Source organism: Nelusetta ayraudi, unplaced genomic scaffold, assembly GCF_046127955.1.
Source record: "Nelusetta ayraudi isolate G7.1 ecotype Tasmania unplaced genomic scaffold, CSIRO-AGI_Nayr_v1 ptg000017l, whole genome shotgun sequence".
Taxonomy (NCBI): domain Eukaryota; kingdom Metazoa; phylum Chordata; class Actinopteri; order Tetraodontiformes; family Monacanthidae; genus Nelusetta; species Nelusetta ayraudi.
This window is the reverse complement of record NW_027466067.1, coordinates 2,339,017-2,362,330: the sequence shown is the minus strand read 5'-3', so window position 1 is coordinate 2,362,330 and position 23,314 is coordinate 2,339,017. Positions and strand designations below refer to the sequence as shown.

The 23,314-nt window shown below is 44.2% G+C and overlaps 1 protein-coding gene and 1 long non-coding RNA gene across 7 annotated transcripts; one reads left to right on the top strand and one right to left on the bottom strand.

Moving 5' to 3' along the window:
* The first annotated feature begins 2,905 nt into the window (after nucleotides 1–2,905).
* On the top strand, nucleotides 2,906–23,015 carry elmo2 (engulfment and cell motility 2). Of its 6 annotated transcripts, none has more exons than XM_076024691.1 (23): nucleotides 2,906–3,045; nucleotides 6,401–6,470; nucleotides 6,698–6,795; nucleotides 7,050–7,090; nucleotides 7,672–7,744; nucleotides 7,833–7,883; nucleotides 8,969–9,138; nucleotides 9,234–9,333; nucleotides 9,470–9,621; nucleotides 10,197–10,275; nucleotides 11,524–11,559; nucleotides 12,012–12,062; nucleotides 12,989–13,111; nucleotides 14,242–14,361; nucleotides 14,456–14,560; nucleotides 14,648–14,756; nucleotides 14,882–15,018; nucleotides 16,581–16,744; nucleotides 16,891–17,003; nucleotides 17,103–17,210; nucleotides 17,340–17,422; nucleotides 19,194–19,271; nucleotides 19,943–23,015. In XM_076024691.1, the coding sequence occupies exons 3-23, from the start codon at nucleotides 6,718–6,720 to the stop codon at nucleotides 20,141–20,143; spliced, it is 2,172 nt and encodes a 723-aa protein (XP_075880806.1). In that variant the 5' UTR covers nucleotides 2,906–3,045; nucleotides 6,401–6,470; nucleotides 6,698–6,717; the 3' UTR covers nucleotides 20,144–23,015. The 6 variants fall into 6 exon arrangements, with proteins under 6 accessions (XP_075880806.1, XP_075880805.1, XP_075880804.1 ...); XM_076024692.1 differs by lacking the exon at nucleotides 2,906–3,045 and adding an exon at nucleotides 3,140–3,630; XM_076024690.1 differs by lacking the exon at nucleotides 6,401–6,470 and having other exon boundaries at nucleotides 2,919–3,045; nucleotides 9,470–9,615.
* Nucleotides 14,838–16,717, bottom strand: LOC142887216 (uncharacterized). Its single transcript, XR_012926508.1, has 3 exons — nucleotides 16,578–16,717; nucleotides 15,816–15,908; nucleotides 14,838–14,978 (listed from the first exon to the last, which is right to left on the bottom strand). It is a non-coding gene; the product is annotated as an uncharacterized LOC142887216 (long non-coding RNA).
* Nucleotides 23,016–23,314: the final 299 nt, after the last annotated feature.

Here is a 23,314-nt window from a genome sequence, read left to right as displayed (position 1 = left end):
TGATTGACTAAACACTAAAGATATAATTTTCTTGTTAAATCAATTTTTTGTGGAGATTCTGGACTATTTGCATCTGCGTTTGCGTTCTGAACTGATAGTGAATTGGCTCCTTGCAAACGTATTTTTTTCTTAATCATCAAAATGTGCTTGCAATACTTCAGTATCGTGAAGCAGTCATTACATCAATGGTCGATTGGTAACATGGTTTGTCCAAAACAAATTGTTTATGTTCAAAATGAAAATATGGTTCATTAACTTGTATCTTAATCATTAGTCGTCTATGACCCCGTTGCATTTATGAATTAACATCCAGGAAGTTTATCTGTGAGACTATCAGGATTTCTTTTTCACTGTGGGAACTTCTACTTCACGGTATATAATTCTATATGTGAGACTCTAATAGAGCATCATTCATCTCTTGGGTTTAGGCCTTCAAAAAAATTTTTTTTATCGTCTCTAGTTATGTCTCTTATTTTCTTTTGGTGTCCTGAAAAAAAAATCACCTTGTGTCTAAAGCAAAGTCAATCTGAGGTCATTTCCCCTACAAACCGCTCGTTGCTGCAGTTTGTGGTGAACCAAAGTTGTGAGTCATCAACTGAACAGCAGGCCCATTGGTTAGTTTGTGGTGAGTGCTGTTACCTCAACAAAGGTGTTATGTAATTTGCTGACCTGCTCTTACTCTGGTCTTCGTTCTTTTTTTTTTTTTTTTATATCCAAATGCTGGAGTAGGTTATTTATCCCTTAGCCCATAATTGACCGCAACCTGAAATACAAAAACATGATTCAGCCCGGGCAAACCTCCCTTTTTTGACAAGTAGCAATGTCATCAATGCCAAACCAGTTATCATTCTCTTGATTGTCTTCAAATTCTGGTGAACTGTTCACCAGAACAGTTTTGGCAACCCCCCTCCAAATGGCCTTCAATCTGAGCTTGCGTCTTATACTGTTACTGCGAGTCTCTTCAAGTCTGTTCAGCTACATTTTAACCTGTTCAAACTTGAGATTTAGGTTTGATTTGCCTTACTTTATTTATAATGTATGTGAGATGGTAACAAAGTGAAGACCCCCCCGCCCAACTTCCATTCCCACCACTCTGTTTCCCTTGTTAGGGGATCTGATTGTGAAATGACCAACCATCATGTCATTAGCAGCCACAGAACAGTGCACAATTCAATATGGCTGTAGGACTGGTGTGTGTGTGTGTGTGTTCCAAGGTTTTGCTTGTTGTACTCCCTTTACCCCCATCGGGCCTTTTGTTGTTGTTGTTGTTTTTTTTGTCTTTTACATGTGAAGTGTTCATTCCATGCCCGTCTCCTACCTCTCGAGTTTACTGCCATTTTAAGTACTGTCCAAGTCATTTTGTCTGTACCTCTCAACGTTTTCTTCATGTAAACTTCTGCAGCTTCAGTTTTCTGTGGCTCATAACTTTGTTTTCAAGCCAAGAGAAGAAGATAGCTGAGGTGTGTCCTCTCAATGCTCATGCAATGGTAAAAAATAATTTAAAGAAAAATCCAGAACTGTTGTGTTCTCAAACCTCTGCAGTCGTGCTTGGATTTGCTGTAGTCTCCGCTCTCTCTCTGTTTGCCTGGGTGTCTCTGATGCTGTGAGGTGTACCGTACGTGCTCGTAAATGACCGTTCATAATGACATCCAGTGATTTTACAGTGTTGTCAACCTCATTTCTTTGCGAGCGAAACAAGCGCCGTCATTTGTTACAGTCTCAGAGAGGGAAATATTTGAACAGACTTGTCTGGAGTGGGATTCTGTGTCCTACCAAGACTACTGGTACGCTTGGATCAGCTGCAGAGTGCGTCATCGACTGACTTTCATTTTAATTGAATGATGACTTTGAATCCGCACTTTAATGCTCCAGAGCAGCAGCAGCATCAGCACTCAGGGTCTGTGCCTGTCGAATATTTTAGACCAAGTGTGTCCCTGTTTGTTGACGATGAAAAAAACATAAAAAAAAAAAAGAAAAAAAGAGAGAGAGGCAGAGAGACTATTTTTGATGTCATGCATGACGTGATGTGGAGCTAAAATACAAATGTCGAGCGGATTTTTTTTTCCAGGAAAAAAAAAAAAAATCAGTTTTCTTTGTGAATTTTAGGTACAGTTGTCTGCTCGCTCCTCATGTTCCACCCGCAGCCATCCCAGCTGAGGAACAAACATCATCCTCTCTCTCAAGGCTGTGGATCGTGTACACATGGTTTATGTGCTCAATAAAAATGTATTGTGTTGTGAACGCATTTCCCACTCTTCTCACTGACCGTCTTATGTAGGACCGAAACAATGTGCAAACATGTCAAAGACACTGCTGTGTTGTATGCATTTTGTATTTGGTAGAACATACATATAAGATGCTCGCGTGCTAAGCATGATACATATACATTTGAAATCTTCTACTTTCAATTATAATTAGCGTCCTGCTAAAATTGATGTTTCGATGAACTTTCCGCATTTGTGAAGGGGGAAAAAAACAAGGCCCTTTGTGACATCACAAAAGGCAGATCTAAGCGTGGGAGCACGCACTTTCTGAAAAGTAGAGGGTGGAAACAAAATGTTCTCACTGACAGGCTAGAGACAAGATAGAATTCATTTAATTTAACTACACTATCTCACTCAGCTGGTTTGAATGGGGTAAATTCTGGGGCACTGTTAAAATATTTACTATCAACTTAATATTCCTGAGAAAGTTATTATTATTATTATTATTATTATTATTATTATTATTATTATTATTATTATTATTATTATTATTATTATTATCATAAGAATAATAATAATAATAAAAATAACTTGTTAGTATTAGTTATTAGAATGAGGTCGTCGAGAGCAACAGTTGTAGCAGACTGTCAGCTCCAGATTGTGCCGTGGTGGGAACACATGAGCAGGGTGGTGGGGCTCACTCATTTTCAGACGGTGACATTTTCCAACGTGTCCCGCCTACAAGGCGTGGAATGCTGTCTCCTTTCCAAAACTACTTCACCTACTGTGGAGGACGGACGGAGCGGGACGCCGATAGCATCATCGATGGCCCAGCCACAGGGTGAGTCTAGCAGCGAGCCCTCGAATTAACGTTTCACATTTACAATTGACACCGCAGCCTTTAGCGAAAGAAAGGAAACCTTGCAGTTCACCAGGGTTAAAGTCAACCGGGGAGCATCGGCGACACCGGGGCAGCAGCAGCATCATGACCGACTGCGGTGGAGGAGCCGACGGCAACTGATGGCTTTGGCGGCGTGACATTAGCCGCCTGTAGCGGTTTGGCCGCTGATGTCTTTATTTCGGTGTGTTTTAGCCGTTGGAGCTTCACCTCCGCACAGGTGGTAGCGAGAGTTGGCCGTCGCTTCGCCTCTCCGTCATGTAACGACCACTGCCTGAAGTTGCATTCCAATTTTTGCCACCATGTCGTGGAAAAAAAAAGACAACGCAGATGCCGCCGCCGCCGCCGCATCAGTCTGTGAGCTTCCCTCCGGTTACCACAGTTTCAGCTGAGCCCGATCGACGACCACACGGGCATCAGACCCCCGTGGCCATTCATCAACTTCCGTATCGCCCGTGTTGATGCTGATAAACGGTGATCGCGACCGTCTGTTTGGAAGATCGCTGGTGTCTCGCCATATCAGGCCAGGTAACGGTCCGTCCTCTGTGCGAGTGGGTGACTGTTGTGGCCGGTCGACCGCGCAAGTATTTATTATTTCACTGGTTTTGTTCTTTATTTATTTTTTTATCCACATGTTTTGACAAAGCGAGCGTGAAGGTTGACTGACAAAAAGATTATTTCATCTGTTAAGAAACACACTTCAACTGCGTCGTTAGACCAGAGGGGGCGCCACAACGCACGTTTGCACTAAGCTAGCAGTAGCTTTCCTGAAAGTTGAGCGATTGGCAGCAAACGTGCATTTCTAATCGATTCTTTTACCAGGTCTTGGCCAGTGATAGATTATGTCTCGCAGGTGGCTTCATAAGAACAGTGCGTGGCTTTGTACGTGTCCGTGCTGCGGTAAGAAAGAAAAGAAAAGAAAAGCTTCGTGTTTCGGGGGCGTTGGGGCGAGCAGCGCTGCAGCGTGTGGTGGCTAAACAACCTGCTAACGGTCTACAGCAGCAGTCCAGTCAGTCCAGTGCACACCCAGCAGCGGCATGACTGGGAACACGGTGCTCAGCTGAACTACTGCACTGGCTCAAGTCGGGGACACTTCACCCCTGTCGTGAATATTTGTTTGTCTTTACAGCATGTATCATCCTCAATCTATAAGCCCACTTTTTCAAACTGGGAAAATAGATGGAGAACGACTGGCTTGCTTCAAATTATATGCAAAACATTGTGTACCTGAAAGTGTTGGCATTTATTTTCTCCTCAAAACAAGTGTCTTGAATAATCTTACAGTTAATAGATTTTGCTGCATTGATCAATAACGAATGTAAAAAAATTCCCATATGGTGCATAACTGTATCATAAAAGTGCTGCTAAAATATATAAAAAAAACAAAACAAAACATTTCACTGTATTTGAGAGCTGAGAAAAAAAAGTAGGAAAATCAAGAGTAGAACATTAAAAATGCTTTTATTGAAGAGGAAACTTTGTAAGCAGTACAGCGCCTGTGGTGTGACCACCCCTCTGTAGATAAGGGATTCTCTCATGCAGGTTGTTGGCTGGAATCTGAATTTTCACCCAGCATCTACCGTGACTTTGCATTTATTTATCATTTCAGAGTTAATGAGCCATTCCCAGAGAGCAGCGAACACTTCTTATTCATCTTAACATCTTTCAAGAGAGCATGAGTGAGACATATCAAGGGGATCGACCAAAGTAATATGCTTTTTAATGGGCTCTTGGGCTCCCTCCTCAAAGCCGCCACCAATGTAACCTGACAAGTAGAAGTATTTTTAGAATAAGCCCAAGATTTCAGTTCCTCAGAGAGACAAGGGCATTGCTAGAAATTCACTTTAATGCTGGCGTCTCTTAAAGGAAGGTTTTCTGGCTCTGGTAAGTTTGTCGTGGCTGAGGTTGAAGTGGAACCAAACAGCCCTGATGCTAAGGGATGAAAGATATAGAATACAGTTATAGTTTGGTATTGATCTTTTTTGACACCTTTCTTTGTCGCTCTGTTGTCATTGTACCAACTGTGTCCTTAGTTGAACCTCTTCCTCATCGAAGAATGTCCTCTGTTATCCAGTGTTCACACTTCGGTCAGTGGTCAAAGCTAAAGCTTGTGGATGTCTATTTTCATATATTTTTGAAGGTATCCATACACTTGGGGCTGGAAAACTGACATGTTTTGCATTTAGAGCCTCATTAATTTATTTTGAACTGAGTTTTGCAACCACTTCTTCCTGTTCTTGTGCTTGTCTTCTTCCTTGATTAATTTCAAAGTTAACAGCCTTTATATTCTTCCTTGTATATTTAGTTGCGTTTTTGGTTTATATTTAAGTCTGATGATTTGCTTTTATGCTGTTGTATGGAACTTTCCAGTTTCCAGGTCTTTTATTCTTGGTTGATGTACAATATTTGATTGTGTTATTTGGACTAATCTCCAGGTTATGCCCCCTGTCTGCCTTTAAACTCAGTGGGCCCCGTGTGTGTGTCTGTTTGTGGATGAAATTGTTAAACTTGTTATCGCCACAGGTGTCATCATGTTTGCATCCCGGTTCCATTCTTTCTGTCCCAGCAGGATAGTTGTCTTTTAGCCTCCGGCAAGCTGCCTGTAGGGACAACTTTTATTGCTCACTTAATGTCAAGAGGCAAACTGAGATTAGTGAACTGCTGCTGCATCTCTCGCTCGCTGTGTGCGCTGTGTTGGAGCTGCTGCTGCTGCAGACAACACAAACTATAAACATTATTGTTTCCCCAAACACCTGCAGTGTCTTTTCAAGGGGGGGTACAGCAACAGTTACTTCTCCACAAAAATATTTTTCAAAGTAGACTTCAGATAGGGTAATGTTTCTGCTTCATTTTCTCATGATACGCTCACTCTTAATACACTTCGAAACTAGCCTCACGATCACACCTTCATGGTTACCCAGCCCTTCCTCTTCCTGTTTCTCTCACAATGTTTGCTGAAAAAAGACAATCAGATAATCCTGATATGCTCTCTGCGGCAGAGGCTGAGCCATTTAAGAGTCTAAGAGAGTAGCGCTGTGTATTTCAGGTCAGTCATTTAAAAAAAAAAAAAAAAAAAAAAATGAAAGCATTAAAAATTGCTGGTAGCCTACTTGTCTCCTGCACCATTTTTTTGTCTTGAGTTGTTCAGTGCTGCAGTGATTCGTCACCATGCAGCGGGGACGTAATCTCCAGGAAGAGGCGAAACTCAACAGCAGTTGTTGAAATTAAAGCGCAAAAGGGAAACAAAAAAAAGATGGCACTGCGTTGACATGGCGGCTGTGTGGGTGTGTGTTTACAGAACAGCTGACTCAGTGGATCGTACAGCAGAGCTGTGACAGTGACTGATCCCTTCAACGCTTCTCCATCAGGTGACGCGGGAGCTGCTCTTCACTCACGAGTGGACCACCACGCAGAGGACACATTAATATTACACAGTGCTGCCACTCACACGGGTTCCACAAATCAAATCAGATGAACAGAATACCACCCTAAATATGTAGTCCACGGTTTATTATGTAAATTGTGTTTTTATAAGTAATTTTGTTTAACCAGCATCAAGCCAATGCAATTTTTTCCCCCAACTTGTTTCCCACAGTTGATTTCGGTGCAGCAGTGATGCCCCCTCCAGTTGACATTGTGAAGGTGGCCATTGAATGGCCTGGTGCCAACGCACAGCTCATAGAGATGGACCAGGTCTGTGTTTCCCAAACTAATTAATCACTGTGAAGCTTTTTTTGTATTAAATTTGACATTTGATTCTATTTTGATTTTGTTTTGTGCTTCATTGATGACAAATAAAAAACTAATGTTGATGTCTTCATAACAACGTATTTTATAAAGCACAAGCAGGTTTTGAGAAAGTAGTTTTCTATTTTGTTGTAACAAGCCAATTTTCTCATGCGTAATGTTTTGATTTCCTCAATCAATACCACTGTGTTTTTTTTTAGAAGCGGCCCTTGTCGTCAATTATCCGGGAAGTATGCGATGGGTGAGTGTCATTACTCCCAGGAATCCTTAAATTGGAACGACTGAAGGAAATGTCTTCTACTTTTGCAATCAAAGATGAGCAGAATGTGCTGAAAAAGTCTGTTGAGTGTCTCTAGCATCATCACTCGGTGCTGATGACCTTGACGTCTCAGCCTCTGAATATATGGAGGGGAAAGCAAGGGGGCACCAACTCCAAATTTTAGCTGCTTTTTTATCTGGCGCTGTGGGGTTAATGGTGATGAAAAACTTAATGCGGCCGCTCCACCTCGTCGCTCCACCTGCCCACTGCCTCCTGTTTTTTTTTTTTTTTCCCTTTTTCAAACAGCTCATATTTTGCACTTTGCTGTTCAACACCCACTGAATATTTCTCCTCCGCAGTCTCTCTGTTTCTGCCGCTGGTGTAAACGCCTGTGGGAGCATTTCTGACTTCGAGCTGCGCTCTGTTCTTTACGCCGGAGTAAAATACTGCAGTGAAACGTGCAGGTTTAGAATTTGTCCCTCCGTTTCTTTTGCAGGGATTTATCGGGGAGGGATTTAGGTGTTTATTTGTTTAACTGACACGTGCACTCCGTGTGTTCTCAGCTGGTCTTTGTCGGGCTCGGAGCAGTTTGCTCTGCGTTACGCCGATGGGCCTCAGCTTTACATCACAGAGCAGGTGAGCGCCAGTGTCTTTGTCGTGCACATGACTGAGCCGCTGCTGGGAGTGAAACATGGTGCAACATTCCTCCTTTGTTGTCTTGCAGAGCCGCGGAGAAATCAAGAACGGAACCATCCTCCGTTTAGCTATTTCACCCGTGAGTCCTCTGTGTTTATCCCACCTTTAACGTCTCCTTATTAATCCTGACAGCCGCCCGCTGTTCCCTACTTTCCCCTCTGATTACGTTGTGACTCCAGAGAGCTTTCAGCACATAAACATCTTTACTCCCGTCTCTATTTTTGTGCCCTCGCCAGTACCACAAAGTTTTTGTGCCTCGTGATTTTCTCCGGGAGACGCGCCCGTCTTCGCTCAACAGGAGAGCGCCGCTCTGAAAAGGATAATGGTCGTTGATTTGCCACGGTTGATAACAGCATCTGACGCTCTGAATAATAATGTATGATAATGTATTCCTGCCCGTCTCCGAGAGCGCCAAGAGGGCCTCCAACACTAAAGCAGAAAGTAGTTAGAAATGCAGCATTTAAGAAAAAAAAAGTTTTAGGTTGACCCATTAAAGTTTAATGGGTCATCGTTCTGATTTGACTTTATATAATATTGAACTTTGTGCTTCTCCTCATGCTTTGCACCAAGACTCATCTGTTTGTTATCTGTCTGTTTTACTTTTGAAATATTCTTGTTAGTTGTCAGAAAGAGATCAAAAAATCAAGATCAAAAATCAAGTTAAACATGTGAAAGGCCTGGAAAAGCAAATTGCAAAGATCAGGAGTCTTTTTTTAAATTCAAACTCAGATGAAACAGATTTACATGCTTGATCTTCTGCCCCCAGATTCACTCAGCAAGCACATTTGTTAAAAATACTGCGTGTGATTTTTCTGTAAAAAGATTTACACCAATAACCTCTTTACAATGACAAAGTTAGTTTAAATTTAAAAGAAAATCACTAATAATAAGCATTTGTATTTCCTTTCCAACTTTTGAAGATACAGCCACTTCAGACCTTCAGTAGCCAAGAACAGACATCTGTCCTGAGCTTTGTGATTTGTTACTCTGCTTGTATAGGAATGGTGTGAGATCAAGTCCTTCAGAAAACAGGGATTAGTGTCACTATTGTTCACAATACACTTTCTTACCCTTAGATGTCACTACATCCTCCACACTGGGCCTTTAAGAGTGTCCTGCTTTATCCATTGGGCTTTTTATTGATCTCATTTTCACGGCTGGCAGGGCCGGGCCGCTCGCCAGCTCCTGGAGAGAATCCAGTCCCACGGCATCGACGCTCGGCTGGAAGCTCTGAAGGAGCTTGCCAAGTTGTCCGCAGACCCCACCTTTGCCACGGAGTTCATCAACATGGAGGGCATCGGGACCCTGGCGCGCCTGGTCGAGAGCGGAACCCAGTGAGCACAGATTTAATATGTGTCGCACGCCGATGACTTTTTTGATGGAGAGTTCTGTTGGAGTCCCGGCAAACAAAACCCCTTCTTTCCTTCAGCTTCGGCGAGATGCTGGCCTTCACTCTCACCGCCTTCCTGGAGCTCATGGACCACAGCATTGTCTCCTGGGACTTGATCTCCCTCTCCTTTATCAAACAGGTTATTATTATTACATACATTGTTATCCGACTGTGCATACTGCCTTGTTTTGAATTACTAGGTCTCGCTTCATTTCTCCTACTACATCCTTGTTTCCGGACCGGCTTCATCATAACAACCCCGACCGCTGTTTCAGATCGCTGGCTACGTGAACCAGCCGATGGTGGACGTGTCCATCCTGCAGCGCTCCCTGGCCATCCTGGAGAGCATGGTGCTCAACAGCCACAGCCTCTACCACCGGGTGGCGCAAGAGATCACCGTGGGACAGCTCATCGGGCACCTGCAAGTGTGAGCACACACACACGCACAGAGGCACTCTCACGCACTCTGATACGGTGGGCAGGCGGGCGGGAGGGAAGGCAGACCTGTGCAGTCAGCAGCCTGGGGGCGGAGTCTGCCGCAGTGTGTCAATGGAGCGCGAATGAGATGAAGCCAACAATGAGTTACTGTCTGGGATGTTTTGATTTCCTGGCAGATATGGGACTCTTCCAAAATGTTGTGTGCACAGCAAGCGACGCACACTGAAACCTTCCTCCAGCTGCATCCATTTGTCCACTTGCCCCCTGATTTTGCAAAGCAATAAGCAAAATGGTGGAGGGTTAGTTACCCAGGATGAAAGTTTTAGCAAGGTTTAAATGCCCTGTGTGACATCACAACGGGCTGCTTTATGTAACGTTTTGGAGAACTCTTTCTGAAAAGTGGAGCAGCCAAAAGATGGCTGGACTTCTCTCATTTCTGGATAGTCCATTTACAGACTGATATGATATGATAAAATTATCTAATGGGACCTTTAATTCTGCAATCGGTCCTCATTGAACACAGTGCTTCTAACTGGCTGTTGCGCTGCGTGCCACCTTCTGCAGGTCCAACCAGGAGATCCAAACCTACGCCATCGCCCTCATCAACGCCCTCTTCCTGAAAGCACCAGAGGACCGACGGCAGGTCAGAGTTCAGCTGTGAAGCACTGAATACACTTAGACTGAGGCACAAAGCTACAAGTTTAACTTCACTGCCACTTCATCACCGCATTGAACTCTCAACAAAGCAGCTCGGAAATAATAGACATAATTCTCATAATAATATTTAGTTGTATTGGTTGTTCTGTGAACATTTGCTCACAGAGTTGCTGCAAATGTCTGCAGCAGCATCATGTAAGTCGTTAAAGCTAGGTCAATAAAGTTCTGTCTGCCGGCTGTCACGTTCTATTCATTGTCGGGTGTTCCAGCCAAAAAACACAAAGACGAAAGGAGCGAGCGCTTTGTTGGCTGCCGATCATCACTGTTCCAGCGTCTTAACTAAGTCTGAACTGCCAACATCGAATCAAACTCACGCAAACTCATCCTGCACTAGCCAACTTATCCGTCCAGGCTATTGTCATTTATGTGTCTTCGAATGTCCACATGAAGTTGTTTAGTCAAGTTGTCAGGTAATCATAACAATTTAAAATGCAAAAACCACAAAGTAAAACACTAAATAACAAATATGAAAGAAGTCAATACACAATGAACAATATAGAGATTAAAACTGGCAAGTAATAACGATGCAAATTTAGCTTTACTAGTGAAATCACTAATATTTGTCTTTGTCCGATGAAGTTCAAGAAACCATCATCCTTTACTTCTTCTAATTGCTCCATTTTTCAGAAGGTGCTCTAAAACACAATGTTTTGGAAATCACTCCTCTGTGATGTCACAGAGGGCAGCCCCCGACAGGTGTTTTATTCCACACTCTGAGTGCCCACCTTGTATTTCTCCTATTCTCAACGTGTGGAAGACACAGCAAAGCTTTAACAGCTTGAGCTTCACACTGAAACTTTGCTGAAGGATCTATTCAGCTTACTGGACGATTAATCGTGCACGGCTGCTCAACTGGAGTCGGTGATGGAAAATAAAGACAAGTAAAGTGATTTAATTTAGGACCTTTCAAGAGGACTGTCTGCTCTCTGGGATTTAAAAACTTGCGGCTCAGCGGGATCTTGTCTTCTAAATCAGGTTTAGCAGACACGAGGAGCTCGTCTGTGTGTTGTGACTGCTGCAGGCCCCGATGTGACATTGTGCTGTTTCACGTCTTTGAGTTCGCCGCATGCTGATGTGATCGGTGTGTCTCATTGTCTATGTGTGCACTCTTTGTTTCCATCGCTGCCCCGACCACTTCCCTCCCCACCACCCCCCCCCCCCCTTCAACCTGTAGGAGGAGTGCACTAACCCGCTGGAGCAGCACCTCACCGTGAGTACACATGCCTCGGCATCTCATGACCGTCCCCTCTGCACCCCCCAGAGCACGCCCACCGCTTCACCATCCTCCCCCTCCCTCCTCCTCTCTCCGCTACGGAGAAGCCGCTGCGTAATCCACGCGAATTAGCGTTTAGCCGTTAACCCGCTGCTGCAGTAGCAGCAGCAGACGGACAGACAGACAGACTGTGTTGATGATGGATGGTTGTGAGACCGCGCCGTTGTGTCTTGCAGCAGGTGCGAAGGGCACTGAGCCTGTCGCCGGGGACGCAGCTGAACAGTTCGCCACCGCACTGCAGATGATGAGGCAAAATTCTCATTTGCCAGGGTTGTCACACCGCGCCCCCCTCCGCCTTCCCCCACACATCCAATCCCTTTTTTCGTCAGCAAAGCAGCTTCCATTCTTTCCTTTTGCATTGATGTTTATTATTTTTTAATCCTCCTCAGGAAATGGCAAGCACCTTGGCTCAGAAACACCTGCGATCCATCATCCTCAATGTGAGTAACACTTCTGAGATGGAATAAACAAAAAAATATATGTATACATATATATGTACATATATGTATGCATATATGTATATATATATGTACATATATATATATATATATATATATATATGTATGTATGTATGTATGTATGTATGTATGTATATATATATATATATATATATATATATATATATATATATATATATATATATATACGTACATACATACATACATATATAATAAAATAAATAAACATATATGTGTGTGTGACCTCAGATATACATATATGTATGTATGTATGTATGTATGTATGAATTTCTGCCTTAGCAGCTGTGCATCAGCTTTAACACTTCCCAGTCAGATATGAGGCTTTAATTTAAAATATTCAGCCGGTGTCAATAAATGGAAACTAACTGCTGCCTAAACACCCGCGAAACTTTCTGTTCACAACAAAGTCGTGTTATGGACACTTTCGCCTTCTGGGTTCCTGGTGGGCGTTTAAGTCGCAGAATTTACATAGTCAGAGAGCCACAGATGCGGCGCGAGGTCCATGAAGTGGAACAAAATGCACTGCGAGAACCATTCCTTTTGGCGCCGGCTCATGTGGAAGTGTCTGACTCGAAGGGGTCGCAAATGTCTGTGCTGTCTCGCTGCATGCAGCAGCGCCTCCGTCTGCCACCGTGGCCTGACTCACTCACTTTATTTTAGCATTTTTATTAGTCTTTCTCTGCTGTGGTTAGCAATAACACGCAGTGCAGTCACTTCACAAGGATTAGTTTTAGCATTCACAGAGGCTTTGGTGATTTCCCGGATGCCGCAGCAATCTCGCGTCCCGCCTCGGCAAACAGCTAAATATCTCAGCTTTTTTGTCGGACGGCATGACGGGCCGCCGTGGCCCAGTACACTTTTAGCATATTTTTGATCTCCTTTTCCAGCACGTCATCAGAGGGAATCGACCGATCAAAGCGGAAATGGCACATCAGCTGTACGTGCTTCAAGTGCTGACCTTCAACCTCCTGGAGGAACGGATGATGACCAAAATGGACCCCAATGACCAGGTAGACATGCGAAGTGATCATCGACTCGCTCGTCCCGATGATGACACGCCAACATTAGTCTGAGTTACTGGCTGCGAGCGTGTTTTAACAACTGTGATCTGTTTGCTGTGCTGCGAATCACATGAATTGATGAATGAATTGACCTGGTGCTCACTTGATCTGGTTTCACTCAGGCAAAATGCAAAAAGTGAACGCTGCTAATTAGTCAACTCACGTTGGGTTTTTTTGTAGTTGGTTAAAAGAGAGTTTGTCATGCTGCGCCGAAAGAGACAGCAGCCCATATGGAGCGCCTCGCAGTGATAATAATAACGCGGTTATAATAACAACACCCACAATGCACATCGCTGCAGGCTACGCGAGCTGGTGAACTCCAGCAGTGTGCTGTGTTGGGTGCACTCGGGTAGAATTGAGGTCAGATTTGCTTTCATATCACAAACAGACTGCAGCAGAGCTTGTTTGCAAGGCCACGTTCTTTCTGCAGAGTTCTCACACTTCTCTGGCTGTTCTTTATTCCTGCGCACGCTCGCCTGCTGCACTCACACGAGCTCAAGCGATCCGCGCCGGAGGGGTGTAACTGCACGGGGTCCGTCCGAGCTGGACCAAACGGCTTTGGCCGTTTGGTTAGACATAGCCATAGACATAGACAGACTTTATTGAGACATAATGACGTTATGTTGTTCAAACCTTAACATCAATTTTCCATTAGTTTCTGTTTTTTTTAATAATAATCTGACAGTCAATAAATATTCCTGTTCTGTTGATTAGTTAGTAATCAAAAAGAAGAAGAAGACCTTTATTGATCCCACATTGGAGGATTTAAATATATATTAATATAAAAGAAAGAAATAAGACAATAAATAAAATATTTGTAGGGTATAGGAAAAAGTAAACAAGATGTTTACATTCTTATGGATGGTTGGATTTACAGCTATCTACATGCTGAGATATAAGTCTTTATATTGCAGTAATTTTTTTACCAAAAATGTAAAGCTGTTAAGAGGATGCATCTTATTGAGTGCAGTTGTACAGCCTGATGGCTGCAGGCAGGAATGACCTGCAATAGCGCTCCTTCTTGCACTGATGGTAGAAATGCTACTTGCTGAACTGATAAACACCCTGTGCTGGTTCAGACTCAGAGAGACGTCATTTTTGAGCTGCGTAGAATCGCTTTCGACGGCGAGAACGACCCCACCGGGACGGAGAAGAGGAAGGCCATGTACACCAAGGACTACAAGATGCTGGGCTTCACTGTGAGTCTCCTCACGTTAAAACAAAAGGCAGAAATAAACATTTATATTTTTTTGACGGTGACTTATTGCTCTATATGAACTACTCCGAGTGCAGAATCATGTGAACCCGGCCATGGACTTCACCCAGACCCCTCCAGGGATGCTGGCGCTGGATAACATGCTGTATCTGGCCAAGGTTCACCAGGACACCTACATCAGGGTCAGTTTTGGATTCTCGTGGAAACTCGGCTTCATCTCACAGAGGACGTGGAGTGATTCACACCTCCAATCTTGTCCTTGACACCAGATTGTTCTGGAGAACAGCAGCCGCGAGGACAAGCACGAGTGTCCGTTCGGCCGCTGCGCCATCGAGCTCACCCGAATGCTGTGCGAGATACTGCAGGTCGGAGAACTGCGTGAGTAAAAAAAAAAGAGAGGATTCGAGATGTCTGTGGAGCTGTAAGAGTTGACTTATTTAGCCGCGAGCCTGCATCTCTGGTTTCAGTGTTTACAAGAAAAGCACTTTCTTCCTCTTGTGCAGCTAACGAGGGCTGCAACGACTACCACCCCATGTTCTTCACTCACGACCGCGCATGGGAGGAGTTCTTCTGTGTCTGCATCCAGCTGCTCAACAAAACCTGGAAGGAGATGAGAGCCACAGCTGAAGACTTTAACAAGGTGCTGAATGACACACACACACACACACACACACACACACACACACACTCTGAACAGGCAGACGACAATAGTCTTGAAATGAAAAATGTAATGTCATGTGAAATGGGTTTGCAATTATTTCATTGGTTAAAAAAATAACTCAATTGATGGACATTTTCTGTTAATAAACTTTAAAAGCCTCGAGTTGCCCTTTTTCAAAGAAAAATGCAAAATCAACATCAGTGCTGTTGAGCAAATTTGAGTCTGGCATGACACCCACGTTCTTCTCAGATCTAATCTAACAATAGCATTGACCTTTAAGGGTTTAAACATACCTGCAATGTGAAATACTGACATTCTCAGCCACGTTGCAAAGGTTAAGGAAAAAGTAACTGTGGACAGCAAGGCGGTTTTCACACTGTGGCTCCAGATCCACATCATTTGATAATTGTGACCACAAAACATGGATATAGTTCCTGTGTGGAAGCAGCCACGCCTGGGGGTGCACGAACTGGGTCTACGACCACCGTGTACACGCAGGGAGGTGAGCCGCTCAGCTGATGGTTGAAACCAAAACACGGCGGTAGTTGTTCAAGTTGGAAAAGGGGTCAGAATTATTGCAGCTGCACTGGCTTGTTCTTCTTGTGTGTTGGCAGTTTACAGACCAACTAAAACATCTCCATCTGCTACATTACTAGCTCAAGTATACTGAGTCTGAAAAACCTATACATACTAAACTCTGAAACTAGTCCGGCTAGTCTCGTCATATGGTCATATTAAAGGTCATGTGCTATTTTCCAGAAAATGCTAAATCCTACCGTTCTAGAATTCATCCCCTTGTGATGTCACACAGGGCACTGATAGTTCTCCCCGGCTGGTGACAAAACGCCGCCGCGGTTTCGTCTCCTCCTCTGTGTGGAACAAACAACAAAAGCATCAGTTTTAGCAGGAAGCTGAGACCAAATGTTTTGAGGGAAGCTGCAAACAGAGGGCTAAATGGGCTGTTTTCATCATGAAATGTGAATGGCTGCCTCTCTGGAGTCTGTGATAACAGGACCTTAAAAGTCCTTATAAACTCTCCTGACTGACTCCTCATGATTCCAGTATGTGATTCCTCTAACCAGCTGCCATTCACCCTCACTGGATTTCCCCAGTGCAATTTACATTAATATAACTGCTGTTGCTGTTTTCGCCCAGTCAGCAGCGGAGGAGCCCACTGGAGCAGTCAGCTGAAACGTTTATTAAATACACCGCAGCGATTATACGCCAACTCGTCACCTCGATGCCGTCTTGTTTTCAATCCGAGCTGCGTCTCTCTCCGTCTCCCCCCTCATGATCATCAAGCCGAAATGACTCTCCACTCGCTCAGATGTTTATTGTTACAGAGCAGCGGGCGAGTGTGCAGTTAACGTTTTCAAACGCCTCCAGATGTCTGTCAGCGCAAGTGCGAAGGAAAAGTGAAATACGACAGCTGCGGCGATAGTAAAGCTTCATTTCAGTCCGCCGTGGGATCTCTGAAAGTGCAACGAGCGCCTCTTCTCTGTTGTTGTTGTGCGTCGTGTGTGCGTGCGCGTTCGTACCAGGTGATGCAGGTGGTCCGGGAGCAGATCACCAGAGCTCTGGCCATGAAGCCGTCCTCTTTGGACCAGCTGAAGAACAAACTGCGAGGCCTCAACTACTCGGAGATCCTGCGCCTGCGGCAGTCGGAGCGGATGAGCCAGGACGACTTCCAGTCTCCGCCCATCATGTGAGTGCGCGGCCGCGACTTAACGCGCGCTGTCAACGAGGCGATCCGCCTCGCTCCCGCTGTCTGCCAGCTGGACCTCACCCTGCTCTGTGCAGCGGCAAAACTTCCTCGCCGAACGTGTCTCGTCGTCGTTCTCTCTGCTGCAGCGAGCTGCGGGAGAGAATTCAGCCGGAGATCCTGGAGCTCATCAAGCAACAGCGGCTCAACCGGCTGTGTGAGGGAAGCTGCTTCCGGAAACTGGGCAACCGCCGGCGGCAAGGTTAGCGTCGCCGCGGCTGAGAAACCCGTGTCGATCCCGTTGATCCCGAGCTGAGACTCCCCCCTCCCTCTCCCGTGTCTTCCTCTGCTCCCTCCACAGAGAAGTTTTGGTTCTGCAGACTGTCGCTGAATCACAAAGTGCTGCACTATGGGGACCTGGATGAGTCACCTCAGGGTGAAGTGCCGTTTGAGCTGCTCAGCGACAAGAGTAAGACGCCGTGGAAGTGTCACTGCCCGCCCCCACAGCCCTCCACTCACACCTCGCGACACGCACCCATGACACTCTGCGGACGTGCTAACTCATTTATCCCTAAAGCTGTTTTTCTGTTTCTCCCAGTTCCTGTGTCGGATATCAAGTCTGTGGTGACCGGGAAGGACTGCCCTCACATGAAAGAGAAAAGTGCCCTGAAACAGAACAAGGTAGGAATTCATTGTCAGGAGTGGGCATCAGGTAGTTCATACATCAACTGCAGTCATGTGACTATGATGTGGAAAACATTTCAGTGCATCTTTTTTAAAAAAAGTTTCTTTAAGACTGCATTCGCCTTTGTTCTTTCATGTCTCAAGAAAGACTGATCATTAGTGCTGCTACCACTATCGACCATCTTTCATTAGTTTTTATTAGTAGACTAAATGATTTTGTGTCAATTTTTTGTGTCCATTTCATTATGAATACAACTTGAAGGTGCAAACAAAATGTCACCTGTACCATGACAAATGTGCACAATTATCAATAACTTTATGTAATATTTACAAATAAAAATCACAAAGTGGAATGTTTTTTCCACATTACAAAACAGTGCACTGTTATCCAAGTAAACGGCTGGCTACACCAATACAAAACAAAACAAAATATCAATATGGTGGAGGGTATTTTTGGCAGAGGGATTTCAAACTTGGCAACTGCGTTTTCAATCCATGATGTGATACTTGCGACTTGACAATTACGGCTCGTCTTAAATCAGCACCACCCTTAATCCTGACTCACCTTCCGCATCAAAGCAGTGAAGGCGGGGCAGAGGCGGAGGGGGAGGGTGGACACAATGGGGCACACATTGGTGTGGAGATGAATTACAATGAGCCGTTTGAGACGGCAGGAAAAAATAAAGTTCAACGACGCATTGACGAATGAAAATTCCCGTCGACGAATTTCCACGGCCAATTATGTCGACGACGCAGTTGGCTCATTCCTCGTGTTTGCTCCTCCTCAGAATTACCAATGTTCGAAATAATCGTCGACACAAGTGTGTTCGAGCTCATACCCTGGTAGGAGAGACAACGCTGAGATTTAAAGCACCACCGGCTTAACGCAGCAGGTGATTCATCAGGATTTGAAAGTTGAATCGCTCTGCGGCGTCCTCGGGAGCGACGCTCTTCATCCTTGCGAACTCTCTGCTCTCCGATGGCGTCGTGGGTCCACGGCGTGTTTCCTCACGGTTGGATGGCTCATCGTGGTCGTCGACGGCTGGTCGCCGCGGGCTACGGGAGCTGGCAGGCTGAATTTGTTGTCCACGGGGCTCATTGTCCCTCGCTCTTTGAGGACCAGGTGTCAGGAGAGGGAAGAAGTCGCCTTGGGATCTGTGGAGCCTCGGTTATCCAGACGCGGTCGCCTGCTCGCTGAACTGGCCCCACTGCCGTATGAGGAAGCACGGGGACACTGCATGTTCAATCGTCTTTGTGTCTTCCCTCGGTAATCCTCTTATCCGGCCGGAAAGACCAGCGAAAAGTAGCGTTACAGTTAGTTGGACGGTCCGAGTCTCTGCGGTCAGTCGGTCAGAACTCTGAACTCACCGTAACCACCTGACTGCGCTCGCTGTTGGGTTTAAATAGCACCTGGCTGCAATTGTGCCACTTGAATGTTATTCTCCAACGTGATTTCAAGCATTCTTAATTCTGAGTAGAAGCAAAGAACAAAGGCGAACAGTGCCCCTGAAAAAAACAGACCTTTTTGATACATTCACTTCAGGAGGGTTTTTTTGTTTGACAAATTAAAAATAAATTAAAAATATCTCCTACAGCAGCAGGCACCTTTAAAACATTGTCATCTGCAGAAAGCCTGGCTGTGCACAACCACCAGAGCCTTGATGGTCCTACTCGAAATCGAGTTGGATTGGTGCACGAAGACGCCGTTGTGTTCCCAAGCACGGCGTTGTTTGACAAGGCCACCGTCTCTCCGCTTTGTCTCTCCCAGGAGGTGCTGGAGTTGGCCTTCTCTGTGCTCTACGATCCAGATGAGACGCTCAATTTTGTTGCGCCTAACAAGTACGAGGTAAGCTCTGCCGGGGGGAGAGAGGCTTAGAGCTGCAGTGCGTAAAGTTTTTAATGGGGAAGACGAGTTGAATAAGCGTCGTGAGCACTGCAGGGAGCGTCGCCGTCTGTGTTTCTACTCGGATTGTTGGGTTGAAAAAGCTGCTGCGGGAGCCTCGGCGCTTTCCGGGTTTGTTCACTCGTTTGTGAATCTGTGTGTGTGAGTGTTGTAGTGCTGGAGATTGGTCTTGGTCTCAAGACCAGCCTCGAGACCACTTTTAAAGGGTCTTGGTCTTGTCTCGGAGTTGGGGGCATTTTTACTCTGTCTTGTCTCGGTCTGGATGGACTCAGGATTTTTATTCGAGACCGGCCAAGACTCAGCCAACACTACAATGACAGATAATAACTGAAAATAATCCAGCTGCTGCCGTTTTCAATCAAAGTTGTTTTTTTGAAAATGGTTCAAAATAGTTGGCAAAGCAGCACAATTTTAAAGAAAATTCTGAAAAGATAAAACTGGTAATTTTTTCATTTTGTTGTTATTTTTCTTTGATATATAAAGTCTTGGTCTTGTCTCGATCTCGATACTCTCTAGTCTTGATAATGTCTTGGTCTCAGTTGGTTCCATCTTGACTACAACACTAGTGTGTGTGTGCGTGTGTGCGTACGTGCGTGTGTGTGTGTTCTTTCCAGTACTGCATCTGGACGGATGGGCTGTGCGCGCTGCTGGGCAGGGAGATGGGCAGCGACCTGACGCGCAGCGATCTCGACACCCTAATCAGCATGGAGATGAAGCTCCGCCTCCTCGACCTTGAGAACATCACCATCCCGGAAGCTCCGCCTCCCGTGCCCAAGGAGCCCAGCTCGTACAACTTCACCTACAACTATAGCTGAGGTGTGTGTCTGTGTGTGTGGAGGATGAGTGTTCCCAATAATTTCATGATTCTGGGACAGAAAAAAAAGCTTCTTTAAATTGTTTTTGTTTTTGTTTTCTTTTTTTTTAATTACGTTTCTAATCCACCGAGAGTCTCCACTGGGGGGAATATGTGATGCCGTGCGCTTCATCAGACATCAGAAGTGTGTTTGTACTTTTGTGGGGAGTTCACAGGTCAGGGTCCGTCACAGTGCAGAGCTCCTGGAGCTGATCCAGTTCCAGCGAGCGAATCTCATTTATCGCCACTGTTTCCAGGCAACGTCTCTATTTTCTGTTCCTCAGTCTTTGGCGAGAGTGCAGCTGTAAAACTGTTTATTGAGTCAAGGAACACTGCCTGACGGTGAATGTAGATGACAGGCTGGCCAGATCTAATTAAAATGTACTTGACTATATTTGATCCCGCGCACGCCGTGCATTGGATCACAATCCACCGCTGTTCCGGCCTCACGTGCAGAAGTCCTGCTGAGCCTTAACGTCCCTCCGTGGGTGGGAAGCATCGTTGTCGATAAGAGTGGGGGGGAAAGGCTCTTAGATTGCACCTTCACGTTGTGCGAAGATGATATTCAGCCAGTCAGTGTCTCGTTCAAGGTTGCATCAGGAGTATGGAGAGGGCATGTATGGGTGGATCTGAGCTTGACATTTCAATGCGGTGGCGGCAAACATCTGCAGAGGAGAAGCAGAAGATGATCCGCCTCCGACAACGTCACTAGTGAATGTGCGGCGGTTTAGTCTCTCTGTGAAATGAATAACCTGATCTGTAATAAGACAGATCGAATCTTAATAATGCTTCGCTGCAGTTTCCCTGGAGTTTTAACACGTTTGAGTAGCTTCAATAGCGTTTGTTTCGACTAGCGTTTCCGAAATCCAAGAATGAATTTGGAATCTAGTTTCCTTGGAAAAAAGGAAAATGAATTTTAAAAAAAAAATGAATGCGCAAAGGATTAAAACTTTGTCACGTTTGAACTGCCCTCCTTATGTCACATTAATATTATTTCATGTTTGATGTCGCTGTCTTCATTTATGGTTTCCCTCTGTACCAAAATGATGTCAAATGATCATGACATGATTGCTTCATTCTGATGTGTTGATCACATATGTGAATATTGTCCTGATGTGTGCCAAAATGCAGTAGGTATGAGTTGCTTAGCTGCTGCTTCTCCTCATATTGTAGACATTTTTTTTGTGTTTTTTGACTCCTCAGGAGTAGTCTTGCATAATCAATCACCTGTAAATCTCTGGATCCAGAAAACACTATATTTCGCCCTCTGTTTACAGCCTCCAGCAAAAAAACACCCCTCTTAGCTTCCTGTTAAAATGGATTCTTTACTGTATTTTCCTCAAGCTTGGAAGGATGTAAAGTTACAAGGCAACCATGAAGTGGTCTCAGATGATAGAAGGCGTCACTAAGAAAGCAGCCAATTGTGACGTCACAAGAAGCACGCGTATATTAGCACACTGGTTCTGAAAAGAGAAGGAGCAAAGGAGGTGATGAAGGATATTTGTTGACATACATGGGATCTTCAAAGCTCGACATTCCAACAGTTCTGTAGCCTTGTGTGTTTGAATGCGTCAGCGGTTTGTTTTTATCTCACCGCGCGCCAAGACAAGAGGCCTGTTTTCTTTGTGCAGCCTGATCCTCAGATGAATGGGGCCTGTCGGTCTGATGACATGAACTGCATCAAGAACTACTGCTCATGAAACATGAAGAGATTTTGGGTTTGTTTGTTTCATACTGTCTTACTTGTTTTTGTTTTTTGTTTTTTAAATTCTGTTTTAAAGCAGTACTAATCACTGTTGTGTTTTGTTAATGCAGAATAGAAGTATATTTTTGTAAATGACTGTGTACAATCTTTGGGAGAATGTGTTGTTCACTACTTCACGCTGTTTCGACTTGGTGCCACCAGGGGCAGTTGGTGAAAGAAACCTGCTCATGCTTTTCATTCTTTTAGATTTTTTCAAAGTCTCGCGCACAAACTTCATATCATGTACGAACGAAACCAACCCCAGCACATAATGATGATGTCAGTGTATTTATCTCAGTGCTAAATGGAAAACAGAATAATTGCCAGTGTTGTTAATAATGATAATAATAATAATAATAATAATAATCATGATAATGATTTTTTTTAAATGTACCTGGCACATATTCTTTTTCTTCTCTTTTTAAGTATTATATCTGTTTTATTTTCAACCAGCACCGGAGAGCTTAATGGTTTTCTGTCATTTTTATTTTTTACCTCAAGTGGAATGGTGGAGCAGCTTTTTTTTCTCTCTAAAAAGGACCTGCGCTTGTGGTGCTGTAGACATTCCTGCACGTTTCATATGAACTGGATAGAAACAAATGAACTGACAATGACTGACAGTGTAGGAGGATGTCTGTAAGAAACATTCACAGCTCGCTACTGCAGATGTACTGAATGTAAACATAAAGGGAAAGAAAACTCCGTGGGGCACCTTGAACTGCTTCAAAAGGTTTTTTTTTTTTATCTTCTCATCTGCATTTGAACTCGAAAGCTGCTTGCAGAACCACTGCAGCTAGAATATGTAACACGCCGTGTGATAGATTGTGGATGTCCTCACAGTTTGACTTGAAAACTATTGCATCTGGTACACTTTTTACATGACTTGCTAAATATTTATTTACACTTGCTACTTGTGCTTGTAAAGAATGAAATTGTTGTTAGTTCAGAAATAACAACAGTTTAAAAAAAGAATTGAAATATGGTATACATATAGATCGATGTAATGTTTATACAGTATTGTGTTGCCTTAATGGAGAAAATGTATGTTTTGTGTGAATAAAAAGTCTAACTACTGTTTAAAATTGTGAAATACTTTCTCTTGTTTGCTTTTTTATTACAAAAATAGAAATTGAGGTTTTTAAAGCATATCTACAACTATACCCACTTACTATCATGTTTGGTGAAAGAGAATGTGATTAAATGTAATTTAGAAAAATATTCATGGACATATGTTTGTCCTGTGAATGAAAAAGATGTCTCTTTTTCGTATGTGTGTTTTCCGATAGTCTACAGTACTGTGAGAGAACTGTGAATTTATCCTTTAACCCTCTGCTGAGTTATCATTATTATCCAGCAGGGGACACACTGTCTGCTGTGTTGACCGAATCA

What these genes read in the sequence shown, in the direction of transcription:
- elmo2 (XM_076024689.1), top strand. An exon ending in TCCGTTTAGCTATTTCACCC is followed by an intron (nt 7,884 to 8,968) that starts GTGAGTCCTCTG and finishes CACGGCTGGCAG; the next exon opens with GGCCGGGCCGCTCGCCAGCT. An exon ending in CCCTCTCCTTTATCAAACAG is followed by an intron (nt 9,334 to 9,469) that starts GTTATTATTATT and finishes CCGCTGTTTCAG; the next exon opens with ATCGCTGGCTACGTGAACCA.